This window comes from Colossoma macropomum, unplaced genomic scaffold (assembly GCF_904425465.1).
Source record: "Colossoma macropomum unplaced genomic scaffold, Colossoma_macropomum, whole genome shotgun sequence".
In the NCBI taxonomy this organism is placed as follows: domain Eukaryota; kingdom Metazoa; phylum Chordata; class Actinopteri; order Characiformes; family Serrasalmidae; genus Colossoma; species Colossoma macropomum.
This window is the reverse complement of record NW_023494795.1, coordinates 15916855-15943801: the sequence shown is the minus strand read 5'-3', so window position 1 is coordinate 15943801 and position 26947 is coordinate 15916855. Positions and strand designations below refer to the sequence as shown.

Here is a 26947-nt window from a genome sequence, read left to right as displayed (position 1 = left end):
TACACATGGGCTAACACTGCTGTGCACTGAATTTCCTGCTAGTCAAAAGCACAAACCATCATAATTTCTATGCTGGTTTGTGCTGGTTTATGCTAGTCTAGTACTGGTCTGGTGCTGATTTAGCACCAAAATACATTATATTGTTGCTGTCGGAAGAAAAACTGTCCACTTTTGTTGTTTTTCGGTTTTTGACATAATTTGAAAATGCATGTTGCTCTTTATATTGTGTGTAAATTTCATGAAGAATGTAGAAAAGAATGAAGAAATGACCCCCCAAAGTCTGGTCCCATTGACACATTAAAAGTAAAGAAGGTTTTTTCCTTCTCAATTACCATTTTGGAGATACGAGGTTTTCTTCCAACAACAGCGATATGCTGGTTTTGCTGGCGACAAGCATAGTAACTTACATTGCTGCTCATCAGCATACCAGCAAGATTGACTTCATTAGACAGGCAAGTACACAAAAATACCCCAAACAAACCAGCAAACTTCATCAAGTGTACTAGTTAAGCTGCTTTGGCAGTAGTAGAGTACATTAGCAGTAGCTGTTTTTATTATATAACTTAACCCCTCGAATCTTCAGGGCCCGCTGGTGAGCTCAAAGTTTTATTATACAATTTTACATTTTATAATCTAAGAATAGCTCAGGCAGTTTGCACTGAAGTCCCTGTAGTCTTAAGCCTTAGTATCTAATAAACCTGTGATTTTAAGGGGTTAGTAGTGCTGAACTTTAATAGTAGGCTTACTTTCATTCGAAGTCATTTCAGTGCACCAGAGTGGTAGCCAGCATGGATGTTGCAATATTCATTTTTTGACTCTGTAACGACCTCATAATTCAGAGGATCTGGTGACATTTAATGGAAAAATGCATGAAAGACAGCGTTTCAGGTTTGGAACCTTTTTATGTACAATGGAGCTCATTTTTGACATAGAGAAATCTGGCATAGACCTGGAGTTGCTATGACAACAACTACAGAATGACTTTAGAGATCTATTAGCACATCTGTTTTGTTATATGTTAATGAGATGTAACTGTTCTTATTCAGGAACAAAGGTTTGATAGAAACAAAATCAGTTCTTTCTAATAAAATACCGGGTCATAAAGGCCTATAAAAGATTTTAAGTTATCCATTTAGTTACACCATTTGGAACTCATGGTGTAGCTTCAAATATTGCATGTAGAAATTAATAATTCATAAATTTGTAGAAATGTAGAAAGTTAGCCACATAAAATATAGAAAAAATTATTTTAATTTAATTTAAATTTTAAATTTTGATTTAATTTCAAAATGAAATTTTGAAACCGAAATAAATCCGACACACAAAATACCTTCTCTGATGAATCAAACTCTTATGGGATTTATTGACAAGAAATGTTAACTATCTGTTATTCTAAGTATTGTATTTATACCCAGATTTACCCAGCATATTTTATCACTGAGCAGGCAGCCAGTAAGCACATAGCTAGACACCTCTGCTGATGGAATATGCAAATGTACTGCCCCAGTGCAGCCCAGTCCAGAGACAGAGGGGTGTAGAGGTGTGGTCAGAGCTCCAAAAGAAACACACACACACTTCTCCACTAATACACAAACACACCCATTTCTGATCAGCACAAGGAGAAATCAAGGAGAAAAGAAGACAGGAGAATGAGAAAGGGGGAAGAAGAGAGGAGAAGGAGCATGGCTCCTCTCTGGCTTGGAAGACTCTGTCTGCTCCTGCTTTTGTGCATCACTACGGTAAGTCATATTTGAAATTGCAATCTCAGCAAAATTGAAAAGTCTAAAATTAGATACTGCTTCCATAAATAATAATCAGGGCTGAAATATCGTTTCTTTGATATACGCCTGAAGGAATGATTTGTAACTGAATCACAGGAACATACAAACTGCTAGAATAGTTGTAGAAAATGAGCATAGAGAGCCTTTTTAAAAATACAATCAACAGGAAACACTTTCTAAAGTCAATACTTTAAAAATGAACAAATTCTTCTAAAATTCTACTTCTGTAAACATATACAAGTTACTAAATAAGTGTAAAACTATAAATGAATTCTCATTTTTTGTTAAAAAATTCACATTACACTCAACTAAAATGTGACAAGAAGCCACAATCCAACTGCCTGTTCACATAGACTTTTTTCTTCAAAAATATACCTTTTTTAGAAGAATTCTGAAGCAGTATTAAGATTTATAAAATTTTATGTAAGATTTATATTGGAAATGCAGTACTTTTTAATTTTCAGTTTACTATTTCTTTAGTTTGTGCTTTTCCATCAAAAATTTTGTGTAAAAAAATGATTAAACCATGAAGGAGTCACTGCAGTTAAGTACCTATGTGTTAATGTTAATGAGCCATAACTGTTCTTATTCAGGAAAGAGTTGGAAGGAAATAGGATTAGTTTCTTATGAGAAAGTATAGGGTCAAAAACTTGGTTTCAGTATTAAACAAGTCAGTTTAAGAGTGAAATATTATTCTTAGTGTTATAATTATACACAGCTAATATTTTAGTTCAGTTTAGTCATTCTGTAAACAGTTAAACTCAATATTTAAGATGATATTTAGAACCAAATGAGGCCAAGTTTAAAATTGATAACTGAAATACTAATTGGGACACAGTTTTGAAACTTTGCATGGTTGCATCAATCAAATTAAATTTTTTGCTTGAATTTTTTCATGCAAATCCATGCTGGATTGGGGCCTAAGTGAGCTGGCATGGACAAATACACACATACATTCTTAGGCCAAATGATGAAAGACATGTTAACATAAAAATCAGGTCACTAAAACACCAACTACAAAAGTGAGTGATTTAAGATTTGTTAGAGGTAGCACATATAAAAATAAAAGACAATAAAGGACACTCTAATGAGATGTTCTGATCAAAGAAAATGACTATGCATTGTACGTGATAACTACTTAGAATAAAAGAGTTCTATGTCCTTTTGTGAGTTCAATAACATTTTTTCTGCATCTGAAATAGACTTCAGCATTTGCATACTGAGTAATGAAGACATGCTGTGAATCACTCATTAAAACATTTAGGTAACATAAATAAATAAATAAATAAAATGTTTTTTAAAAAACGTTTAAAAAAATAAATAAAAAGTTTCAGGTTTTATTATCTTGCTATTTAACTCTATTTTGTGTAAACTGCTGTTGTTTACCTCAGAGTAAGACGTCACCATTATTCAACAGTTTTGGCATTGACCTCAGTCAGGAAATGAAGGATATCTCCCTAATCCCTCAGTCAGGAAATGAGGAATATCTTCTGTTCAACACTACTGTTATTTAATACATCACAGAGACCAAGACAAAATATTCTGTTTATACCAACAGACAGAACCATTTTGTAGAGATTCTATAAAGAAATTAATCAGACGTAACATTTTCTGTTTTTGGTGCACTGTGGAGGCAGCTGAGTCTGGCACTGCTGTGTAATCGTTTTTAGACTTCAAAGAGTGCAGTTAAAAGGTCTTATAAAGTTAAAAAACAACAATGAAGACTGATGAAACTTTTTTCTTAAGACTCAAGCCAAGTTTCAACATTTGAACAATATCTTAGATCTTCTGTAAAGCTATTCAGACATCAGCATTCCTCTTTTGGACTTTAAGATTAAAGCCAGATTCATGAGCAACAAGATCAACATATCAAAACCTCATGACTCAATTTTTTACACTATTTGAAAGTGACAGCTGCCCTTTACATCATGACTAATAAACAAATACAAAATTTTGCTACATTAATATACATTAAACTTGAGAATATTTTTTCCTTCTGCTATAAAGTTATCCATTCTGAAATACGAGGTTTTGTTACAACACTGACAATATGGCAGTTACTGTGATATTCTCATGGTGTCATATTTTATCCATGATTCATTATCCCATGTAGCCAATATTAACTAGCATTAACTAACAGCCAACACACAGCCATACTGTAGGTCTAAGTGTACAGTTGTATGCAAAAGTTAGGGCACCACTGATCAAACTTTGGTTTTGTTGCTTTTCTAAGTAAAAAATAAGTACACATGCTCTACAGAGAACCTAAATACAGCATTTTTGTTTAGTGCACACTTTCCATTTATTTTAAGTTTAACATTCTGTGGAAAAATAAAACATAAAATATAGCGTCTTTGCACAGGCTGCATTTTATGTTAGAAAATCAACAAAACATGTCATTTGACCGGGGTGCCTAAACTTTTGCATACAACTGTAGTTCTGTAAGTAAGACTATAAATATCTAACAGACCAATATGCAAGATCACTAAACAAGCAATCCATCGGGAAATGAATGGTGAAGAGGGTAGGCAGGACAATACGCGGTAAATATGCAGTAAACAAAACGAGCAATTTTGTTAATTTTGGGGGTTTTTTGGTCATTAATTTGTTTATATTATGCAAATTTTAAGAACAATGTGAATGAAGTAGGGCATGGTGGATAGCGCTGTCACCTCACAACAAAAAGGGCCTGGGTTTGATTCCCAGCTGGGCGACTGAGGTCCTTTTTGTGTGGAGTTTGCATGTTCATTTCAGTGAGTGTGATGTGTTAAAACGTACTGCAACTAAACTGATTCTTATCTTTTAGCTAGCACAAACTGCAGAACGATCCAAGAGAAAAAAACGGGAGTGGATTCTTCCTGCTGCAAAACTCGTCGAGAATGTTGACTACACAAAAAATGAATTCATAGCCAAAGTAAGAAGTGCTTCTTTATTTCACAGCATGTCTGTGTATGTTCATTTTCCACTAAAATGCCAGGAACACAAGCCAAGGATGCATGTTTTCTCACATGGCTGAGTTGGGTGGTGTTAATCATAAGGCTTGTTTGTGCAGAGGTTTAGCCTGGGAGGAATAGCAGGGAGTTTAATTAGACTGACAGGCTGTCAAGTGTGCACATGTCATGTGTGTATTGGACAATTATCTCAAGAGATTAAAAGACAGATGTTTATGGTCTCACATTGTTAAAATGTACCATAACCAGTTTTAACTAGCATAATCTGCTTTGTTCAGGGAAATTAGGAAATTTGTAAAATAAGGGAATCATTAAGTACTTGTTGAGAGCTACAAATCTGAAATCAGTTGCATTTCTCACTTTGCTCTTCACAGATATTCCTATTGTTACCAGCATGAGCCTATTTTCTATTCAGGGGTGGATTTAGTGATTCTTGGGTTCTAGGCAAAGGACAGGAATGGAACCCCTGGAAGAACATTTTTGAATTAGTTGAGCCTCACGAGTTGCGCATCAATCTAAACTGCCTAGAACCCCCTGTTCATAATGTACAGTACTGTAAAAAGGTATTTGACCCAGTTTCTTCTATTTTGGCTAATTTGTCACATTTAAATGTTTCAGATGATCCAACTAATTTTAACATAAGATAAAGATGATGTAAGTAAGTACAAAATGCAGCCTTTAAATTGAAGATAAAGATTTATTCAAAGCCTATATCACCCATGTAAAAAGCAATTGCCCCTAAATCTAATAACTGGTTGTGCCACCCTTGGCAGTAACAACTACAATCAAATGTTTGTGATAACTTGCAATGAGTCTTTTACATCACTGTGGCGGAATTCTGGTCCACTCTTTAATTCAGCTACCCTTGACTGTTTTCAAGCATGAACTGCCCGTTTAAGGTCTTGCCACAGCACCTCAAAGGGATTCAAGTCAGGAATTTGACTTGGCCACCTGACAGGCAGACATTCTCTTCAGGGTTTTCTGATAGAGAGCAGAATTCACGGTTCCACCAATTATGACAAGTCGTTCAGGTCCTGCAGAAGCAAAGCAGCCCAGACCATCACACCATGTTTGACTGCTAGTAAGTTCTTATGGTGGAATGCAGTGTTAGCTTTATGCCAGATGTAATGGGACCCATGTCTTTCAAAAAGTTCCACCTTTGACTCATCAGTCCACAGAATATTATCCCAAAAGTCTTGAGGTTATCTAGATGTTTTTTTGCCAAATGCAAGACAAGCCTTTCTGTTCATTTTGATCAAGAGTTGTTTCTCATGGTCACCATTTTTGCCCTGTGTCTTTCTTATTGTGGAATCATGTACATTGACCTGAACTGTGGCAAATGAGGCCTGCAGTTCTTTATATGTTAATCTGGGTGCTTTGTGACCTCCTGGATAAGTCATCGATGTGCTGTTGGTAAAATTTTGGTAGGTTGGCCAGTCCTGGGAAGGTTCACCACTGTTCCAAGTTTTCTTCATTTGTGAGTATTGGCTCTCACTGGCTATGTTTACATGCAACGATTTTTGCCAGTCCAATTGAATACAATCCGATTACAGATTCAGACTGAGGTGTTTATATGCACTCTATTCAACAATCTGATGGAAAATCTTCGTTTACATGCTCACTACAAGTAATCCGATGCAAAATGACGCGCATGCGTGGAGTAGCGCTTAGAGTAAACGTTACCATGACAGCGAATATCACTTGAGGTCCAGACCAGTTTCTGCTCCGCCATGTTGAGCGGTGTAAACTTTCGCCGTGACACGACGCACATGCGCAGAACATACTTACACATTCCGATTGGAATGTAATCGGATTCAGGCGTTTACATGGCTATTATTCTTCTATTTAACGGATTATTTAGAAGTTTACCCACCTCGTTTAATCGGATAGAAATTGTATTCCGAATGGCCTCAATCGGATTAGACTATTCCGATTGAGGTGTTTACATGGACGTATTCTATTCTGATTGAGCTATTAGTCGGATTATTAACGGATTATCAGGCTGCATGTAAACGTGGCTACTGTGGTTCACTGGAGTCCCAGACTGGTAGATTTCAATGACTGTTTCACATCTGCGTTTGATGATCTGAAACATTCAAGTGTGACAAATATGCAAAAAAAACGAAGAAATTGGGAAATACATTTTCACAGCACTGTAGATTACTGCTAAATTGCCTTATTCATATACCTCTGTCTTCACGTAACAACATGGAATAGTCCATTATAACCATGACTGGGAGGTGAAGCTGCATTGAAGGCTACAATCACAAATACCAGCTATTTTTAAAATGCTTATGTGTTTTAAAATAGGTTATTTAACATCAACACATGCTGTATATGTAATTTCTATTTTCATGGGGCCCTTGGCTCATGGAGGCCCTAGGCAGCTGCTTACCTTTGCCTAGTGCAAAGACTGTCCCTGTTCTTATCAGACCATTTTTAATATAAAAAGTGACCAAAGTAATTGTTTAAAAGTGCAAAGACTTCTAAAGTCATTGACATGACTAATTTTCTCTGCGTTCCAGATATGGTCTGATAAGTACACAGAAGACAAGCCACTGGTGTACAGCCTAACAGGACATGGTGCTGACAAGGAGCCGTATAACCTCTTTGTTGTCAATCCCCAAAATGGCTGGGTCAGAATCACAGGCATACTGGACAGAGAGGAAAGATCAGAGTATAATGTGGGTTTCAAGAGTTTATATAATAATTGTAGCGGAAATGAAAGACATACTTCTTAACTTTTCTATATTGTGTTATTAGTTGAAAGGACTGGCAAGACACAAAAATGGCAGTCTGGCAGAAGGAGAGGTTCATCTGAAAATAAAGGTTGTGGATCAGAATGACAATCCACCAAAGTTCACCTTCTCCAAAGGTTCTGTGACAGAATGCAGTAAAATAGGTGTGTAACATTGATTTCTACCTTAACCCAAATCACTAAACTGCATTTAATCACCACGATGGATGATTTTTGCTTTATATAAATGAGAAAAAAAACAGTATCTGGAAAATATTAAGAAAAACAGTTGATTATTAAAGTATGTTTCTACTACACTCTTAAAATTAAAGGAGCCACAAAGGGGTCTTCAGGAGTAGTGGCGATTCTAGGACTGTATAAAAGGGATGGCCATTGAGTGGATAAGGCAAACTTAGGGCTTCTAAAGTCTGTTAACCCAAAAATATCTATTTTTATCAAAGTTGACCCAGAAAATAAGATAAAAGACTGTTTCATTTCTACCTTTCTTTCTTCTACCTTTCGTGAACAGAAATTATAACATTACCACTGAATGAATGGGTAACTCAATAGAACCTTTCTTTCCACATGCAGTAGAGTAATAAAAACACTGGGGGGCGTTCGATTCAACTATGACATATTTAAACTCCACAGTAGAAATTGAGATGTTAATCAGCTTAATTAAGCTTTTTTTATACAACTACAATGAAGTTGCATTTAAACGAAACATTTTAACTTCTCTGTTCTGCACACAACACTTAGCTTCTCAGGAAGAGGCCGTTGCAACCAACCATTTTTTTTTTTGCAGGGGGGATTTGTCCCACAGATACATATCATGCTCTAAAAGACTTGTTTTCATCACAACGTCCAGTGCAGGCAGGTGGCTGCTATTACTGATTTTTTAGCTGGAGAAACAAAACCTTGTTTCCGTCTAAATAATAAAAATACTGTGTGGAAGTACGTACACACAGACATGTGGATAGCCAAACTGAATCTGCCAAAATCCTGATAGCGGCCACCTTTGTGTTCCACAGATATCAGACGCTCTGTATCTGTGCGGGTGGAGTGTCTAAGGCAGAGACTGGGGCCACTCCAACCAGCCCTCTTAGTTCACCACTGTTTAAATGATCCGATAGAGGAACCACTCTTGGCTCCCTAATGAATCATGTTTGAAAAAGAGATTTGTGAGTGTGAAAAACCTCAAATGGTTTGAAGAACCTTTACATAATGTATGTATTCTATACCTATTTAAGGGTCCTTCCTAGAACCTTTACATTATGTTCTTTAAAAATGGATTCTTCACACTCACTCATTTCAATCACACAAAAAAAAATATTCTTTAAAAAAATCATCCTTTGAATGTTGATTTAGGAAACTAATTAGGAAAGATTCTTCAGTGGCACCCTTTTTGGTACCTTTATTTTTAAGAGTGTGTATCTTTAAATCAGTAGGTTGGACTTTCTTTAAATCTGTGGTCACATTGACCACATTGGATATCTGAGTAAGTTCTTTTATACTTCTCCAACAAAACCGCAGGAACTCCTGTCATGAGGATAAGAGCTGAGGATGCTGATGAGCAGGGAACAATCAACACAAAAATTGCATACAGTATAGTGCAGCAAATACCAGAGGGAGCTGGTCCCATGTTCTCCATCGACAGAGACACTGGAGATATCTATGTGAAAGAGCACACCCTGGACAGAGAGGTAAATAGTATAAAACATCCATAAAAAGTGATGGTGTGGTGCATTACTGTATGAAGAAACTTCTCAAAAATCACACCTCAGATACATAAACGTGTCATATTTTTATTATATATTATGATATTATAAGATATGCCTGCTTTCTCAAAATGGAGGTCTGCTAAATAGTAGGAGACAACCAAAAACTGACATACTTAGTTGCAATAAATTTCAAATTATCACAGTGATCTCTAACATTTGCTCTGTCTCATACAGACACATGACTCCTACACTTTAGTAGTGCAGGGTGTGGATATGGATGGAGCGCCAGGTGGCAACACAGGAACTGGTACAGTAGAGATTAAAGTTTTGGACATCAATGACAATGTTCCCACTCTTGAAAAAGACGAGGTAACAAAATAGCTTCATTTCATGCCACATTCATGCTGCTAACACATGAGAAAGATATTTAATTCCTCCTGTCTTTCCTGTATCAGCACACAGGAAGGGTTGATGAGGATGTAGCTGATGTGGTTGTGATGAGAATCAAAGCCCTGGATAAAGACCTGGAGTACACTGATAACTGGCTGGCCCACTTTACAATCATTGAGGGTAATGAAGATGAACTCTTCACAATAGAGACAGATCCTAAGACCAATGAAGGCATTCTAAAGCTGGTCAAGGTAAACATCTTCAGTTTTAACAAGGAAATGGTTCACAACTTGTATTAGTTGTTCTGGTATCATGTATTTCAGAATTGTTCTAGTCATGCTTTTTTGTATCTTTTGTTCCTCCAACACTGCTGTCCTGCATGAAGCCTGTGGATTATGAAAAGGTCAAAGAGCTGAATCTGGGCCTGGCCATTTCAAATGTAGCACCTCTCATTAATGTGACAGCAACATCTGTGGAGTCAGATGGAAATTTGGGAGGCACTGGAGCTGGAACAGGACTTGCAGGGGAAGGAGGAGGAGCAGGGGAAGGGGGAGGAGGAGGAGCAGGGGAGGGGGAAGGGGGAGGGGCTGGGGCAGGTGCAGGAGTAAAACCTGGTGTTATAATAGGTCTTAAACCAGGTCTCAAACCAGACAAAAAGCCATTAGCTATAGGAGGAAAAAGATACCCAGTTAAAATAATTGTAAACGACCTATCCGATGGTCTAGCCTTTTCACCATCTAAGAAGGAGTTTCCCGTATCAGAGGACCCAAAGAAAATTCAAGTTCCTAAAATTATTGGTTCTTTTCCTGCTGTGGATGGTGATACTGGAAAAAGTGCTGAAAATGTCAGGTGAGTTCTGTTCCAGAGCAAGAAGTCTGATCACTTAGTATTTTTTGAATAAAATAAAATGGGTTTTTCCTTCTTTAATTTATCAGTATCGCATATTACCTTGCAAATGTAGGTATGCAAAAGGCTATGATCCAGACAACTGGCTATCCATAAACGAGGAGACATCAGAAATTAAACTAGTGAAGATTCCAGATCGAGAGTCAAAGTCTCTGGTCAATGGAACCTACTTTGCCAAGATCCTATGCATGACCCAAGGCAAGCATGACAATCTATTGTGCTACCAAAAATATTTTTCTTTCAGAAAACTAAAAATTAAAAACTCACAAGAGAATTCTTAATACATAGTTGGTGAAAATAGATATTTGTTGGTCTATATTTTGAAATATACCTTATTCTGAAATACAAACTTCTCTATTTATTTAGATGTGCCTCCCAGGACAGTTACTGGAACAATAGCTTTAAAGGTGGAAGACTCAAATGACCACTGTCCCAGATTGACCAGCAACTACGAGAGCATTTGCTCTGATACTAAAATCATAAACGTGACTGCACTTGACCAGGACGTCTATCCAAATGCAGAGCCATACAAATTTGTGCTGGTAGAGGAGGAGACTCGTGGAGAATGGGAAATGGTTCCTATAAATGGTAATAAAAACAGCAGACAATCATACTTAATTCCATAATACAGGGTGATCCAAAAAAGATTCATCCGATTTCAAAGCACCGTATTTTTACAACCGTGAGGCGCCTAGGAACCAATCACTTACCAACTGTAAGAGGGGGTCATAGAGTTTCTGACTGTCACTGGAAGATGGCCTTCAGTCTGTGAGGAGATGCGACCCCTGAGCAGAAAGCGCTCTGCGTTCTCCACTTCAATAAGAGTGAATCTGTCGTAAGTGCTCAACGTGATTTTCGTTGACAGTGAACCTCCAACAGCTCAGAGCATTAAGTATGGGATGAACTTAACTATCATGTTGATGTTGTCCGTACAGCTGGAGGAGGTTCATATTGAGCACTTGAAAAATTACATCATAAACTCTATGTTCACTTAAACCATTTACAATTTACTGCATTGTTCTGTGATTATTTACAAGTGAAATAAATCATTTTGAAATGGGATGAACCTTTTTGAATCACCCTGTATTTACAACCATGTCCAAAGGTATACAGACACCCCTTCTAATTAGTGAATTCAGCTACTTTAAGGTGCACACATTCCTGACCCAAATGTTCCGTTATGCACACATACAGCTAAAATAGTCTTCAAAAAAAGTACTGCCAATAGAATGAGATGCTCTGGAACAACCATGCATGAGCCTAAAGTCTCTATGCCCAATGACAAGAGTTAGCTAGAGGGATATAAAGCTCCCCAGCCTTGGGCTGTAGAGCAGTGGAATTGCATTATCTGGAGAGATCTGGTACCATGGGGATGAGTTGGAGGGTGTTTATGACCCAGAACTAATCATCCAACACCAGTAGCTGACCTCACTAATGCTCTTGTGGCTGAATGCAATCAAATCCTCACAGCAATGTTCCAACATCTAGTTTAAAGCCTTCCCAGAAGAGTAGAGGCTGTTACTGCAGCAAAGGGAGGACAAACTCCCTATTAATACCCTTGATTTCAGAAGAAGTGTTGGATGAGCAGATGTCTACAAACTTTTGGACATATAGTGTATGTTTCTATGTATATGAAGAATTATAAACAGCAAACTGCAATACTCATATATGGACACAAGGACAATAAAGTTATTTTTATGCACATTCATGTTTCTATTCACTCACTCCAAGGAACAACGGTGAGCTTTCATGCCAAGGACTTGCTGTGGCCAGGCTTTTATGAGCTGACTGTAGAGATCTTTGACATGCAGGGTTTGGGCTGTGAGGACAAGCAGAAGCTTCAAGTGGAGGTATGCACCTGTGAGGAAGGTGACACCTGTGTTGTGGCACCCAAGGCATCCCAACAGCATATGTCCTCAGTCAAAGTGGGAGTTCCAGCCATCGGACTGCTCGTGGCCGGCCTGGCACTGCTTATGTGTGAGTTACAAATAGACATATGCAAATTCCACAGTTCCCAATAGGCCCCTCCATATACACAGTTTTGAGATTTTATTCCCAAACAGAAACCATGTTCTGTCTCTTTGGTGTGTTCTCAGTGGTTCCCATGCTTCTGTTGGTCTGCCAGTGTGGGGTGGTGAGCGAATTCACAGAGCTGCCTTTTGATGCTAAAGAACAACTTATCTCATACCACACTGAAGGAAAGGGGGAGGACAAGGTGTAGTACATCTTCTGTAAAGCTGAATAAATTCTTTTAAATAGAGGTGCCACAAAGGATTCTTTGAGCAATGCCATAAGAACCACTTGTATTTCCGGACTCTGGACCTGGAGCCCTATTGCCCTGCATGTTTTAGTGCTTTCCTTACCTTAACCCACCCACTTCAACTGATTTGTTGCTGGCTGTTTATGAGCTTATAATACTGGATAAGGTGTGTTGGAAGCAGGAGAAACAGCAAAACATGTAGAGCAGTGGGCCTCCATGACCAGGGTTGGGATGACTTCCTAAAGCAACAAAAAGAGAGATAAAAAGAACCTTTACACAACATAAAGGTTCTATATAGTTTTAAGGGTTCTTTCTAGAATTTTCCATTATGTGGAGGTTTTTCATATTCAGATATCTCATTTACAAAAATGGTTCTCTAAAAAAGCATCCCTTAAAAGGTACTTTAGGGAACCAAAAGTGGTTCTTCTACAGCAGGGGTGCTCAATCCTGGTCCTAGAGATCTACCACCTTAGAGAGTCCAGATCTATCACACCTGGCTCTAATACTCATATACCCTCTGAAGGCTTTCATTTTCTGTATAAGGTGTGATTATGTGTGGAGCTAAACTCTGCACAGTGGTAGATCTCCAGGATCAAGACTGAGCACTCCTGTTCAATAGCATTGTGCAAATATATATGTATATCATATATATGAATTAAGTATATGAAGCCTTGTTATCAAAAAGCATCTTTACTGACTTTTCATGATATATCTGGAATAAGTCACTTTAGAATGCTGATAAGTCTCTTTTATGTATTCAAATGCATGGAGGGCCATTTGGCCTCATGTTGGATAGCTTCCCTAGAATTTTTTCTACAGTATCCAAAGATCACTTGTTATCTTAACAGTACAGAGTCATTAATAGGTTTCACAGTTTGCAAAACATTGGCACATCTTGTTTTTTGTCATCCTTATTTTGTAGGAGGTGCCTCTTCTCAGTGCTCCAGACCAGCGACCTATGGCAGTGGGTGGTAATGCTGGCAGCAAAGTCCCCATGATGCCTTCTCCTCAGGCTCATGAATGGGTTATGGAGCTTGACAGCATGCTTGCACACCAAAACAACACTTTTTCAGCTGAGCATCATGGAAGCAGCCTCTATTCTTCATCACTCAGGCCTGGGAAGCATGATCTCTATGGAGGGATAGCACTGCCAGACAATTTTCTACATAAATATTTCACTCAGGTAGAGAATAAAGGAGAGCAGTATACTTTTTGTATATTTTTATTTAAATAATTATAAAGATTATATGCTCTTTTTTTGCAGAAAGCGAGGTGTGCAGCTGAGAACCCTCCTCTCACGGACAGTCTGCTGGTGTACAGCTGTGAAGGTCAAGATTCTCCCGTAGGCTCATTGGGCTGCTGCAGTCTCCTTGAGTCAGGAAGTGACATGACATTCCTCAGTGATTTGGGACCAAAATTCCTGGCTTTAGCAGAGATTTGCAGTCCCTCAAAACCTAGTCCACCACCAACAAAGGTTGAACAAATTGTCAAGCCAAAAGATACCACCATCAAAAGTGAGAGTTGTGTCACCACCAGTATAGCACCATTTTCAGAACCTGCGCCACCTTTACCACAGCAAAGCAATGCTGATTCCAAAGCTCTCAATAACTCAGACACTCTTTCCACCATGAATACTAGCCAGATACAGCTTGTGCAGCAGCAGCCTCTGTACTATTTGGTAGAACGTCAGGTACCAAGAACTGTGATTATTGCAGAGAGACCTACACAGGGTACATACTTAATAAATGGGTCAGCAGGGGCCAGAGGGTTAATCCTCCAAGACAGTGATAAAGCACAGGCCTCACTGCAGCAAGGACTATACCTGATTAGAGAAACTTCTAGGCTACAGGAACATCCAATAGACAGTATCTCAAATCCTTCCAGCCCTGGCAGCCCAACTTCTCCAACTCTCTGGGTTCAGGGAAGCCAAAGCTGTTTCCAACACCCCGATTCAGTCTCTCAAAGCACTCTCCCTGGGATTCAGAGGGTGATACTACTACAGAATGAGGGTAATGTAGTACCTGCTGTACTTTCACAGACATGTGCACAAAGGGAGACTCTAGGCATAAGTTTAGACCATCCTGTAGAAGCAGGGTATGTAATGCTTGTTCAAGATCAAAATACCTTGGGCTCTCGAAGGTCAACACAAGCTCAGGCAGAGTTACAGTCTCCAGACAGCTCTTTGAAGTTTAGTCCAGTTTTTGCACAGGACAGAGGTCCTGAGAATGTGTTCATGCACCAGCAAGGTACTATGAGTTTCAACCAGCCAGAAGAAGCACAGGCCCAGCTGAACACAAAAGAAGATATGCATCAGTTTAGACTTGATCCCCTGCTCACCAAAGGGCAAGGAAACACAGAGGAGTTCTCAAGGCAGGTTAACACAGACTATACTGCTGGTGTGACACAAATTCCCATTCCCACTCATTCTATTTCCCCCAACCTTCCACTGGTCAGATCCACCACTGCAGATGTACTAGCTAAAGCCAATGCTATAAGAAAAGAGCTTGAGGAAACTATGCTCATGAGTGCTTCATTACAGGAATATCACCTACCACACAAGAAAAGAAGTCAGCAGACGATATCAGTTCAGTAAATGATGATTTCAGCGCCATAGAAACAGCGGATCTTGCAACAAAGTGTCAAAAAGAGAAAAGGGAGGACCATGACTCTGAATCTCAGGGTAGTGAAGCTGAAGAGGCTAATCTAACAGTACAGGACACTTCAGTATCACAAGAGGGCGCTGGGCAGAATAGGACTGGAAAGGCCACAATAGCCAGTAAGACAGAACAAGCTGATCTCAGTGATTCAGAAGAAGTTGATGTGACAATGACAGAGATGACCTCAGCAGCGAATGAAGAAACTATCTGTGAACAAAGACTTATTCATCAACTTGAAGAAGAAACTGAATGTGTTGCTTCTCAGTTGAAGAGGGAAGACTCACCTGTGGTAGAGCAATTAGAAACTCCAGCAGTAGAACTGAATGATGAATCAGACCAAGAACTTGCAGATGCTTTGAATGTTACTCATGAGACACCACAAGACATTTCAGAGGTGATTTTGGAGGTAGATACTGAGGCAGGGGTAGTCGCTGACTTCCAGGCGACTTCGCTTACTGGGGAGGAAGAGCTAAAGCCAGAGCAACAAAACCTAGAGGAAGTAATGGAAAATGAAGATTGTTCTAATGAGTTTAGTGTGAATGCTAGCCACTTAGAAGAGGTCAGTGTGCAAGTGGAAGTGAGTAACTCAGCAGTGACCCTGGAGGCCATTTCTGAACAAAGTCTTCTTACTCTTGAAGCGAAGCTGGCTGGTTCTGACTCAGAAAGGGAAGATGCAGAAGGTGAACTTCACTCAAGCATGCAAATGACAGAGGAGACATCTGTGATGGAGGAAGTAGAACTGAATGATGACTCAATCCAAGAACTTGTGGAGGTTGAGGTACCACAAGACATTTCAGGGGTGATTTTGGAGGTAGATACAGAGGCAGAGGTAGTCACTGACTTCCAGACGACTGCGCTTACTGGGGAGGAAGAGCTAAAGCCAGAGCAACAAAACCTAGAGGAAGTAATGGAAAACGAAGATTGTTCTAATGAGTTTAGTGTGAATGCTAGCCACTTAGAAGAGGTCAGTGTGCAAGTGCAAGTGAGTAACTCAGCAGTGACCCTGGAGGCCATTTCTGAACAAAGTCTCCTTACTCTTGAAGCGAAGTTGGCTGGTTCTGACTTAGAGAGGGAAGATGCAGAAGGTGAACTTCACTCAAGCATGCAAATGACAGAGGAGACATCTGTGATGGAGGAAGTAGAAACTCCAGCAGTGGACCTAAATGATGCCTCAATCCAAGAAGGTGTGGAGGTTGAGGTACCACAAGACATTTCAGGGGTGATTTTGGAGGTAGATACTGAGGCAGAGGTAGTCACTGACTTCCAGGTGACTTTGCTTACTGAGGAGGAAGAGCTAAAGCCAGAGCAACAAAACCTGGAGGAAGTAAAAGTGGTTGAGGTACCACAAAACATTTCAGGGATGAATTTGGAGGAAGACACAGGGGTGCGGGTAGTCACTGACGTCCAGGTAGCTATGCTTCCTGAAGTGGTAAAGGGAGAACTAAGGCCTGAACACCAAAACACAGAGGAAGTAAGGGAAAATGAACACTGGCCTAACCAGACAGGAACTAAGTTAGAGAGCAAGGATGTTGGGGATCAACTAGAGTCAAGCATACAAAAGACAGAGGACACCCCTGTGATGGAACAAGTAGAAACTACAGAAGAAGGAGTGATTGATGAACTAGACCCAGACCTTGTAGAGACTGAATCAGACCTGCGAGACCCTACTAATTTACAACAGTCAGCCCCATCTGACCCTGAGAGTGACGAGGAGGCAGATTTAGAGGAGCTGATGAGTAATGTAACAGAATGTGACATATCAACAGATCTAGAGCAGGTGCTGGATATGAGACAGTACATTGAGACACCTGAGGTAGACAGTGTAGAAGAGTTTCAGGTGCAGGTTTCTACAGGCCAAATGACGCCTCAAGCAACAAGGCACTGCAGCGTTCAGAATGAGTCACTAGCCCTTAGAGAGTCATCAGATTTAAGATATATGATTGAAAAGGATTTTGACAATGAAAGTGCCAATATTGTACCTGACCCATCAGCTGAACTAATGTGTCAGGAGGATGTAGACAGCTCAGAAGACATTGCAAGGATGCATGTGGAGACAGAAACAGAAGGAGGAGCAGTTACTGGACAGGTAGCTGTACTTAATGACAAAGAGAAGGAAGCGATCAGCCCAAGGCAAGAACAACTTGAGGGAGTGATGGAAAGTAATAAACTAACATGTCAAACGCAGGATTATGAGGAAGTTGAAGATCTTTCAGGACAAGAGAAATATAACAAAGTGCAAGATATATATGCTTCTGCTGCACAAGCTGATGCTAAGATGACAACAAATACTATGAAATTAATGAAATCTATAGGTTCAGGGTACCATATGAAAATAAAAGGTTATCCTGAAATTGAAAAGTTAGGAGAGGATGATGTAAATTCTGAACCAGTCAGTGTAGATTATGTATCTTTGAGTATTCAATCTGTAGCGCAGGTTGCAGAAGAAGTCAAAGAGAGTCAACATTTAAGTGGAGATCTCGAGGAGAGTGCAGACCCATCACAAAGTACTTTTACAAATCCAAAATCAGTGCAGGATGGACTTAAACCTGAAGATGAGGTCCAACAGATTTTACCTGAAGTTGAGAAAGTAATGGGTGAAGCACACAAAGCCTGCACTTTGCAGTCACTGTCAGAGGAAGGTAAATCAGTATCTGAGTTGGCTGCATCAGAGATTTCAGAGAGTTTAACACAAGCTGAAAATGCAGGTGATGTGTTATCTGAGGTTATGGAGCAGGTCTTAGCAACTGCCAGCAGCACGTCAGAATCAGGAGCGGCAGGTTTGCAGGCAAAATCAGAACAGGAAACTACTGTGACCCCTAAACACAAACACAGGAACAGTAAAAAGTCATCCAAAAAAGTTACCAGTCCCAAAAGTCCTGTGGGAAAATGTAAACCACAATGAGATTTCTATGAAAATAAAAAAAATCATTCCTTTTAAAAAATGATTTGAGGTAAGTAATTTAGTAATTTAGTTATGGGATTTTACTGCTTAACGGTTCACTGACCGGATTTGTGAAATGTTGCTGGATCACATTCTCTGACTACTTTCATTTCAGCGAGTATTCTTTGTGAACTGAGCTATATTATTTAAATGTATAACTAAAATTGTGGGAGTTTTCCAACTTCTGAATATTAGATATAAAAACTACATGGCTGTTAAATACATGAATGTTAGCATGTGAAGGCTTACTCTGTAAATCTTTGTGCACCTACTTGCATGTGTGTTGTTATTCTCTGTTTGATTTTGAATAAAGTAATTAGGAAGTTTGGCAATTTTTTTACAGTAAATTTTAGATCTCCTTTAATAATATTTAATATTAAGTTGCTGAGCTGCCCTCAGGCTTCCATGGAACTGCTTCAAATGTACTTCAAACATGTACGTTCAGTGATGTACAACCTGCCGTATCAGCATTTACTTTAGAAAGGTAACACAGCTCAGTGAACGTTTGAAGGTTCCTCCACTGCCACAGGGACAAACAGAACCATGCTTGTCAGTCATCTTCATCTGTGAAATACTATCACACTGGTTCTTGCTTACTTTAAACTCTCCACACCTCACCTACTGTGTAGATAGGAGGGCATGCAGAGGTCAGTGAGAATGGTTTATTTTTAGATGATTTGATTTGTAAATGTGCCCAAAAATAGGGCTTAAAGATGAGTGAAATTAAAAACCCCATTAGGTGCAGACCTCTCAGGGTTGGGTTCTTCACTAATTCTGCCCAGCACTGACACTGGACTAGAGACTAGACTTAGTTAAAAAAAAATATATATGACCCTGAGAGTGATGAGGAGGTATTATATATATATATATATATATATATATATATATGTGTATTTTTTTTACCTCCTTTTCCCTTCTTTCTGTTAGCATATGTCAAATTTTGGCCTTAAATAATTACTTATTGTATCATAATATTGACTATGTAAAAATAATGAATAATGACTTGACTATGTCTGATAATCATACCGGACATATACCAAAATAAACTTTACTGAAATTTGAAGTAATTATTCTGACATAGTATAACAAAATCCTGAGAAAATGAGTAATTATTTTGAGATGTTAAGTCAATAGTTTAAAAAATAAAAATTAATTTGAGTTAATAAGTCAAAATGTTGAGTCATTATTTTAGATATTAATTCAATATTTTGAGAAAATAAGTCACCATTTTGAGATAAAAAGTCAATATAAAAATCATTATCTTGAGACAATGTAAGAAATGTAAATCAAAATAAGAAATTACTTTGACATTCTAAGTCAACATTACAAGAAAATCCAATCCAAAATACAAGTCAGTCAGTCAATATTTTGACATACTGCTGCAGGGAACAAAGAAGGAGGAGTTTTTTGCCCTCTTCCTTGCAGAAATGAGCTTCCATACAAGAACTAGGCTCACTAGTATGTCGCTGTTGTCGGAAGAAAACCTTGTATCTCCATTTTTTACATTTTTCAGTTTTTGACATAATTTAAAAAATACCTGTTACCCTTTACATTGTATGTAAATTTCATGATGAATGGACTAAAAGAAATGACCCAAAATGACTTGGAAAAAACTTACATTACATTACTTACATTAAAAGTAAAGTATGTTTTTTTCCTTTTCCTGTAAAGTTACCATTTTGGAGATACAAGGTTTTCCTCTGACAACAGCGATATGTATAAAAGTTTTTTTATTTTAAAGTCATAATGTAAAATAATGTATGAAAGCCTAACAATAAAGGCTATTTCCAAAGGTTTCAGAGAAAAACAATCACTATTATTATGGTGAAGATATTATTATGGTTTTTATGTCATTAAGCTTGTTGACACTTCTCATAACCACATAATCATTATCCATTCTGGCCACAACAGTCAGCTTTGGAATTTTAAACTGAAAACTTTAGCACCACCCAGAGGCAAAAGAGCACTGTGTATGCCATGGTTGCTATTAAACAGTAGATATATCTTACAACACTGTCAGAAAAAAGGGTTCTGTCCAGGTACATTGTAGTACAAACAATATACCTTAAATACATTTTAAAGGTATATAAACTACATCCACTTTTCCAAGGGAAAAATCATATTTATAACTTTATATAACAGGGTGGATGGAATCATTGCAACTTAAAAAATATAAGTGCTACAGAATAAGGTACCATCATGTTCCCAAACTAACGATACTGTAGACATATATTTGAGTATACAACCCCAAAGACAGCGGTTCTACCCCGACAGATACAGAGTTCTATGACAGTGTGTACTTCCTAATTTTTTCTAATCAGTGCTCAGTATATTGTTATTAAACACTACAAGGCCTCATTGACCCAGCTTTTACTCTAAACAGCCACATAAATGCTTTCTTAGAACAATCACTGCCTCAGACCTCGAAATGTCTGATGCTCAGAAAGTTTAATTCGTGGGAGAGGCCATCAATCACTTCTATGTCAGAACAAACAGTACTAGAGCAAAAGGTACAACTATGATCTGCAGTGACACAAGGAGACCTTTGGGAACTAGATGTGGTTGAAATGCCTTTCCAACAGTACCAAGAGATTTCCAAAGAAAAGGAACTACAAAGACATTATGTTTCTCTCTGAAAACCTGAAAACTGAGACCACTTCCATTGTGCCAACAGATATTTCTGGGGATTAATAACTGAAATTGCCACAAAGGTCGTTTTGTTTGGAGTTACACATTCCCCTGTTATTTACTGTGTCAACAGAACGCCCCAGATCTCCCCTGCAGTCACCTGACCCCGGTATATAAGACCGAATCAGTCTTACTGTCTGCAGTCTTCCTTCACCATGGACAAAGCTAGCATTTTGGTTCTTCTTTCCTCAGCGCTTGTTTTCTGCCAGGCTGCACCTGTGGTAAGTTACCGAACCGGTTCAGACAGCTCAGTTATGGGACCAGCACTGATTACAATCCTGAAAGTAGAGCCTTTTGTAATGCAAACAGAAACATTGAGTTAACAGAGTATTTATTTTTCTAATATTGAAACTACAGAAAATGATTGCAAGGATTCCATACATAATACTAAGTCCTGTTCTGGACAGCCACCATACGTGATATGATACTACTGAGTACAGACAGACACCATCTAAATGCCAAAAGGAAGCGGTTGGGACATTCAGTGGTAGTTACAGTTAATGTTTCGTCATCCATTCAGTATTTATTTCCTACATTGCATCAGTGCACAGTGTTGTCTACTAAACATTATATAATATTGCTAAACTTCTCCTAATTCATATTTTGGGTTGGGACACAGACGATGTGTTTAGCATGCAGATATTGCTCTGAAGCTGAAATTATTGTCATCTTTTACTTGTTAAATTGTGAGGATTCAGTCTTATTGGTTACGTAAGCAGGGGTCGAACAGGACACTGGGCAGTAAGGATTTAATAAACAGTATGAATTTTGCTCATTATCGTTGATCATGCAAATGCAAAGTTCAAAATATCATTGAAATACGGTTTGTAACTTATGACCACATGAATGAAAGGACAAGTTTGATCCGGCTCCTCCTTTCAGATCAAAATAGCTTAAAGTTTAAGACAGATTAGTTTACTTAGAGCCTGTTGGAATGACTAATTACAGAGTTAGCAGTTCTATTGTTTTTTATATATTTATATTTTAGTCTTTCTTGTGTAATGTGGTTTTATGACTTTGTTTTACAGCCAATCATGTCAGTTAAAGCTGTTTTCAGGACAGGGTAATATAACTAAAGGTGAATGTAATGTATCCGCTCTGCTCACACACTGTAGAAACATAATTTTGTCATTCACTTCATTCTGTTCTAGGATCACGGCGGTTCGGATTCTCATTGTCCGTTAACCGTAAAGATCCTGGATGCGGTGAAGGGAGCTCCCGCTGGAAATGTGGCACTTAAGGTCTCCCGCAAAGGCACTGATGGGACGTGGGAAAAGATAGGCAGCGGGTAGGATAATATTCACTAAAATGGTGCCTGCCGCAAAAATATTTGCCAAACATCTGAAGAATTTGAGAAATCAGCAGGATGGTAGCACAAAGATTATGAACGATGGTTCAGTGATTTTGTCTCTCCATCGTTTTAATGCTTTTGGGATGGCACAGCACTCTAGAATTGAGATGATTTGTGAATACCACCCTGCTAGGTGCTTTGCTATAACCTTAATCTGTTGTTCACTTGCTTTCTAGGTCAGCATCTCAATAATCTCAATGTTCTCCCCTTTTCATCTGCCCTACAGGACAACAGACATATCTGGCGAGGTTCATGAAATTATCACAGAGCAGGACTTCACACCTGGTGTATACCGTGTGGAGTTCGACACTAAAAACTACTGGAAGGCAGAAGGCCGCACACCTTTCCACGAGGTTGCTGATGTGAGTAGACAGCCTGTGTGAAAAGCAGCAGGCCCTGCTAATCTTGTTTTCTCAATTGCTTAAAGAAATTCTGGGACTGGATTAGCTTTCCATGACATAGAACACTTGGATTTTACTAATTAGTCCAACAGAACCTTCAACCTGGCTTCTCTTTGTAAATCCTTTGGTTTGTTCACTTGTTTCTATACCTAAGAAAGAACCAGTTCTTTTTCAGTAAAGGGTTTCCTTTAAGAGATATAGTGTGGCCCATATTAGTGTCAGTTTGCGAATTTGCCTATGAGTGAGTAAACTGGACTCTGACATTCAACTGCTCATTCAGTAAATACTGGCAGAATTCCAAACCGAATACCTTTTTTCTGGATGCCAACCAAGTGCTGCATTTTTTTTTAAAGGAAGGAGAGTAAATATTTAAGAACATATATGTTTTCTATAGACACATGTCCTTAAATAAATGCAACAGCTGTAGATAAGCTCTGGATGGACTATTCAGGGATCATACATAACACATATAAGTACTGTACTTGGACACAGTTCAAGCCCCACGTGTGTGGACTGAAATGTTTCCAGCCTATTAAAAGTGTGCTCTTTTTTCTTGTTTGTAGGTGGTGTTTGAGGCTCACGCTGAAGGACACCGCCACTACACTCTGGCCTTGCTACTGAGCCCCTTCTCCTACACTACTACAGCTGTAGTGGTCAAAGCACATGACTGAAGATGCAGATTTAAGATGTATCTTAACATCACAGGTAGCCATACAAGTAAAATAGAGGAGCGTGGGGTTGCTCGGCAGTTTTCACCCTCTACCGTATTTCCCAGACATACCATACATTAGAACAGGCATGTCAAACTGGGTGGCTTCCACAACAGATCTCTGTGGACATTAGCATCTTCCTTCATCTAATGATCTGTAATAAATTCACAAACAGCCGATGAGCTGAATCAGGTCAGTTTAATAATGTAGAACGCTCAAGTCTGTAGTGCTTTGACCCTGCAAGGACTAGAGTCAACCAAGTCATGTGTTTGAATCAATTAAACAATAGAATTTTCTCATTGTATTGAAAAGCTGGATAATATACACAGCCTTCCCTTGAGTGAAAGTAGAGTCTGTAAAATACCTACTTATATTTCATATTTAATACACAAACAGTTTTGGTTTAAAGGGTCACACTTTATTTGGATGGTGCCCTATAGATACTTATGTTATTAACAAACTTTCTGGTGATACTCAGGTGATTAATAACAACATTAAGCTTAGGCCTAGCATTGAGGTTGGGGTTAGGGACAAACGTACTACAATCTTTCACACACAACTTCAAGTTTAATTACACTTAATAGATATTTAGTTGAATATTAGTTAAAGACAGACTGAACATTTACAGTGGACCATCCAAATAAAGTGTCACCTCATTTTCACATTGAGACTCATTTATTAAATGACCTACTGCTTGGAGGTGGGAACATCTAATTACAAATTTATTCGTAATTTAATATAAGCAAGGTGTTATTTACTATGTATGCAATTTATAACGTGAAATAATACAGGCCTGTGACAGTCCTACACTTCAGCAGGCTATCAAGCAGCAACCAACCCCACATACATTAGGATACAAGTCTTTATTTACTTCACAGTAGCAAGCCAGCATTACTTATCTTTGGCTTTCAAATCATATCAAAATATATCTGATTTCTGCTAAAAGAATATATTTTCACAATCTATCTTTAAACTACTAAAATATAATTACTCACATGGAGTTAAAAATGTATTTTAAATTATTAAAATTTAAACTAAACTCAAGGCACAAACATGAATATTGCAAAAATAACACTTATAAATCTGTTGTGAAAAACATCTTAAATTCTCACTTTAACAGATTGTAATGTTCAGAGCTCTTGATTAAATGGATAAATGTTGGACAATTTTTATTGTAAGAGAGTTCATTCCGGCCACTGATCCAGGACATAACACTACGCCAACCAACCCCATTCTCCCCTGCTCATTTCCGATACATGGACAATGACTTCAAACAGTTAAGACAAACTTAAAACAAGAAAGACAAGGCAGTCACAACATGTTTTCAACTATAAACTCTTTTTAATGATCATTACAGAGCGTAATGCAGTGAACAAACCAGCAACGCAGTGAACAGACTGGCAAAACAAAGATCTGGAACCAGGATTGTACATGTCAGTTCTAGCAGTCACCATCTCAAGACATCCTGCTTCTGAAACTGGTGTTACACTAAAAGTGGACCCTCAGAAATGGAGTAACAAAGACACAGAAGAAAGCATCCTCCTGATTTTCTGCTCCAGTTCATCAATCAGAAGCTTCAGAGGTCTACATACTTATCTCCAGATTCAAATTAAAACTTCTGAAAAATAACTGTGCACTCATCATTTTATCATCCACAACCACCTCACTGCATCTCTCAACCCCAATAATGCAAATGTGTAAAATAAAGAAGAAGAAGAAGAAGACTCAAGGCACAAATATGAATACTGCAAAAATTGTAACACTATGTTACAAATCTGTAATGTGAATACATCTTTAAAATTCTCTACTTATCATTTTTCAAAAACACAAATGGACAAGAGATTAGAGTTTCTTTTTTTGGGGGGGGCAACAGGCTGAAATCGAGATAAAATTAAACTGAACCTGCGGACAGAGCACAGTACCGAACACCATGTCCTTCATAGCTACAACTAAGTAAAAACAGGTCAAAGGATCAATAACTCCTTTCAATAATACATTTATGCATAAAACACTGTGGGCATGTGCCAATTTAGTAATACAGGGATTGGATAGAAGGCTGAACCTCCTAAACCATGAAAACGTTTAATACGATACTAATAATGACAATTGAGGGTGATGTACATTTCTACTAGCTTACTAGTACAAGATTTTGCAATTTGCACACTGCAAACATCTTTATTAACAAAGGTTTATACTGCCTCGCACAGTGCGGTGTTGGTAGCTTTCAATCATGGTTTTGTAGAGATGAAAGCTCAACACAATTACATATAAAATGGCAAAGATAAACAGATAATTACAACTGAAGTCAAGGTGAAAAAATATAACAATGTATTGCAATATTAGAACACAAGATCCGACAGTATTGCCACAAAATACTGTTACCCAGTGCCTGTAGATCATAGAATACTGTGCCCTAGTCAGGTGGAAATCTGGTAAATGTTACTTGTAATGGTGTCGACACTCAAAAATAATCCTGACTGTTACACCATGAATCACAGTTTGATGTTTGTCTCTCGTTACTTGGAAACGCTCAAAAGGGTGAGGAGAAAAATCTGATTTCGCACCAAACTAAACCTGACAGGAGTGAAATCAATGTTCTGGGGGGAGGGGGTTGGTCAGAAAGCTCAAATTAACACTTCTATACAATTATTTATACTTTGTGTTTGATGCCCAGTTAGCTCAGTAATGTACCTTAACGAGTCACAGCAATTTTCCTGCACATTCTCTCCCTCTCGCCCTACGATCAAATTGGAATAGAAAGGTAGGAGACAAGTTTACAATCTACATTTTTACCACAGAAAGCTTTCAGAGGCAGAGGCAGAATGCAAAGACACAGAACGAGGGAGAAAATGAGGACTTTGGCACCAGGAATCTCCTTCATTTCAGCATTCTAGAGTGGAACAGAATGGGCCTACAGATTCTTCATCCCCACTGGTCAAATGTTTATGGTTCATGTAACCTCTAACCCTAATAAACAGGCCTGATCAAACACAGACTTTAGTCTGTGGGTTTAAGAAAAAAAAAATATATGTAAACAACATGAGACTCAGCACTAGGGATTACTTCAGACAGGCGTTCACTCATACAGCCCATGCTTCGGCACAATGGCTCAGCTTGGTGCTCAGCGAGGACAGCCAACACGAGAGCACCTCCAACAGGCAACAGCTAATAACTGAAAAATCTCAGAGCACATTTGACTGTATTAGATCAGTAGCTCTCCGTTCTGCTCCTGCAGGCCCCCCTGCTCTGCACAGTTTGGTGTTTTCCTTGCTTTAACACACCTGATTCAACTCAGCTAAATCAGCTTATCAAGTGTGTACAGGGAAAACACTAAAATACACAAGGACCAGGACTAAGTACCACTACACTAGATCATAGGGATGCACGACGATATGGGAATTATGCCTAAATATGGAATATAACGATTATTGGCAGATAATTATTTTAGAAAAA

The 26947-nt window shown here is 38.5% G+C and overlaps 2 protein-coding genes across 2 annotated transcripts; both read left to right on the top strand.

The window, feature by feature from the left end:
* Nucleotides 1–1638: 1638 nt before the first annotated feature.
* LOC118816098 lies at nt 1639–21136 on the top strand. The gene is made up of 16 exons (XM_036582608.1): nt 1639–1739; nt 4588–4695; nt 7258–7416; nt 7496–7634; nt 9003–9172; nt 9425–9559; nt 9646–9831; nt 9966–10429; nt 10542–10684; nt 10853–11074; nt 12218–12463; nt 12583–12701; nt 13669–13929; nt 14011–15142; nt 15286–17533; nt 21106–21136. Exons 1-16 carry the CDS (start codon nt 1650–1652, stop codon nt 21134–21136), a joined length of 5853 nt encoding a protein of 1950 aa, XP_036438501.1. The 5' UTR covers nt 1639–1649.
* On the top strand, nt 21111–25123 carry ttr (transthyretin (prealbumin, amyloidosis type I)). Its single transcript, XM_036581628.1, has 5 exons — nt 21111–21253; nt 22184–22320; nt 22610–22745; nt 23348–23489; nt 24852–25123. Exons 1-4 carry the CDS (start codon nt 21188–21190, stop codon nt 23453–23455), a joined length of 447 nt encoding a protein of 148 aa, XP_036437521.1. The 5' UTR covers nt 21111–21187; the 3' UTR covers nt 23456–23489; nt 24852–25123.
* Nucleotides 25124–26947: the final 1824 nt, after the last annotated feature.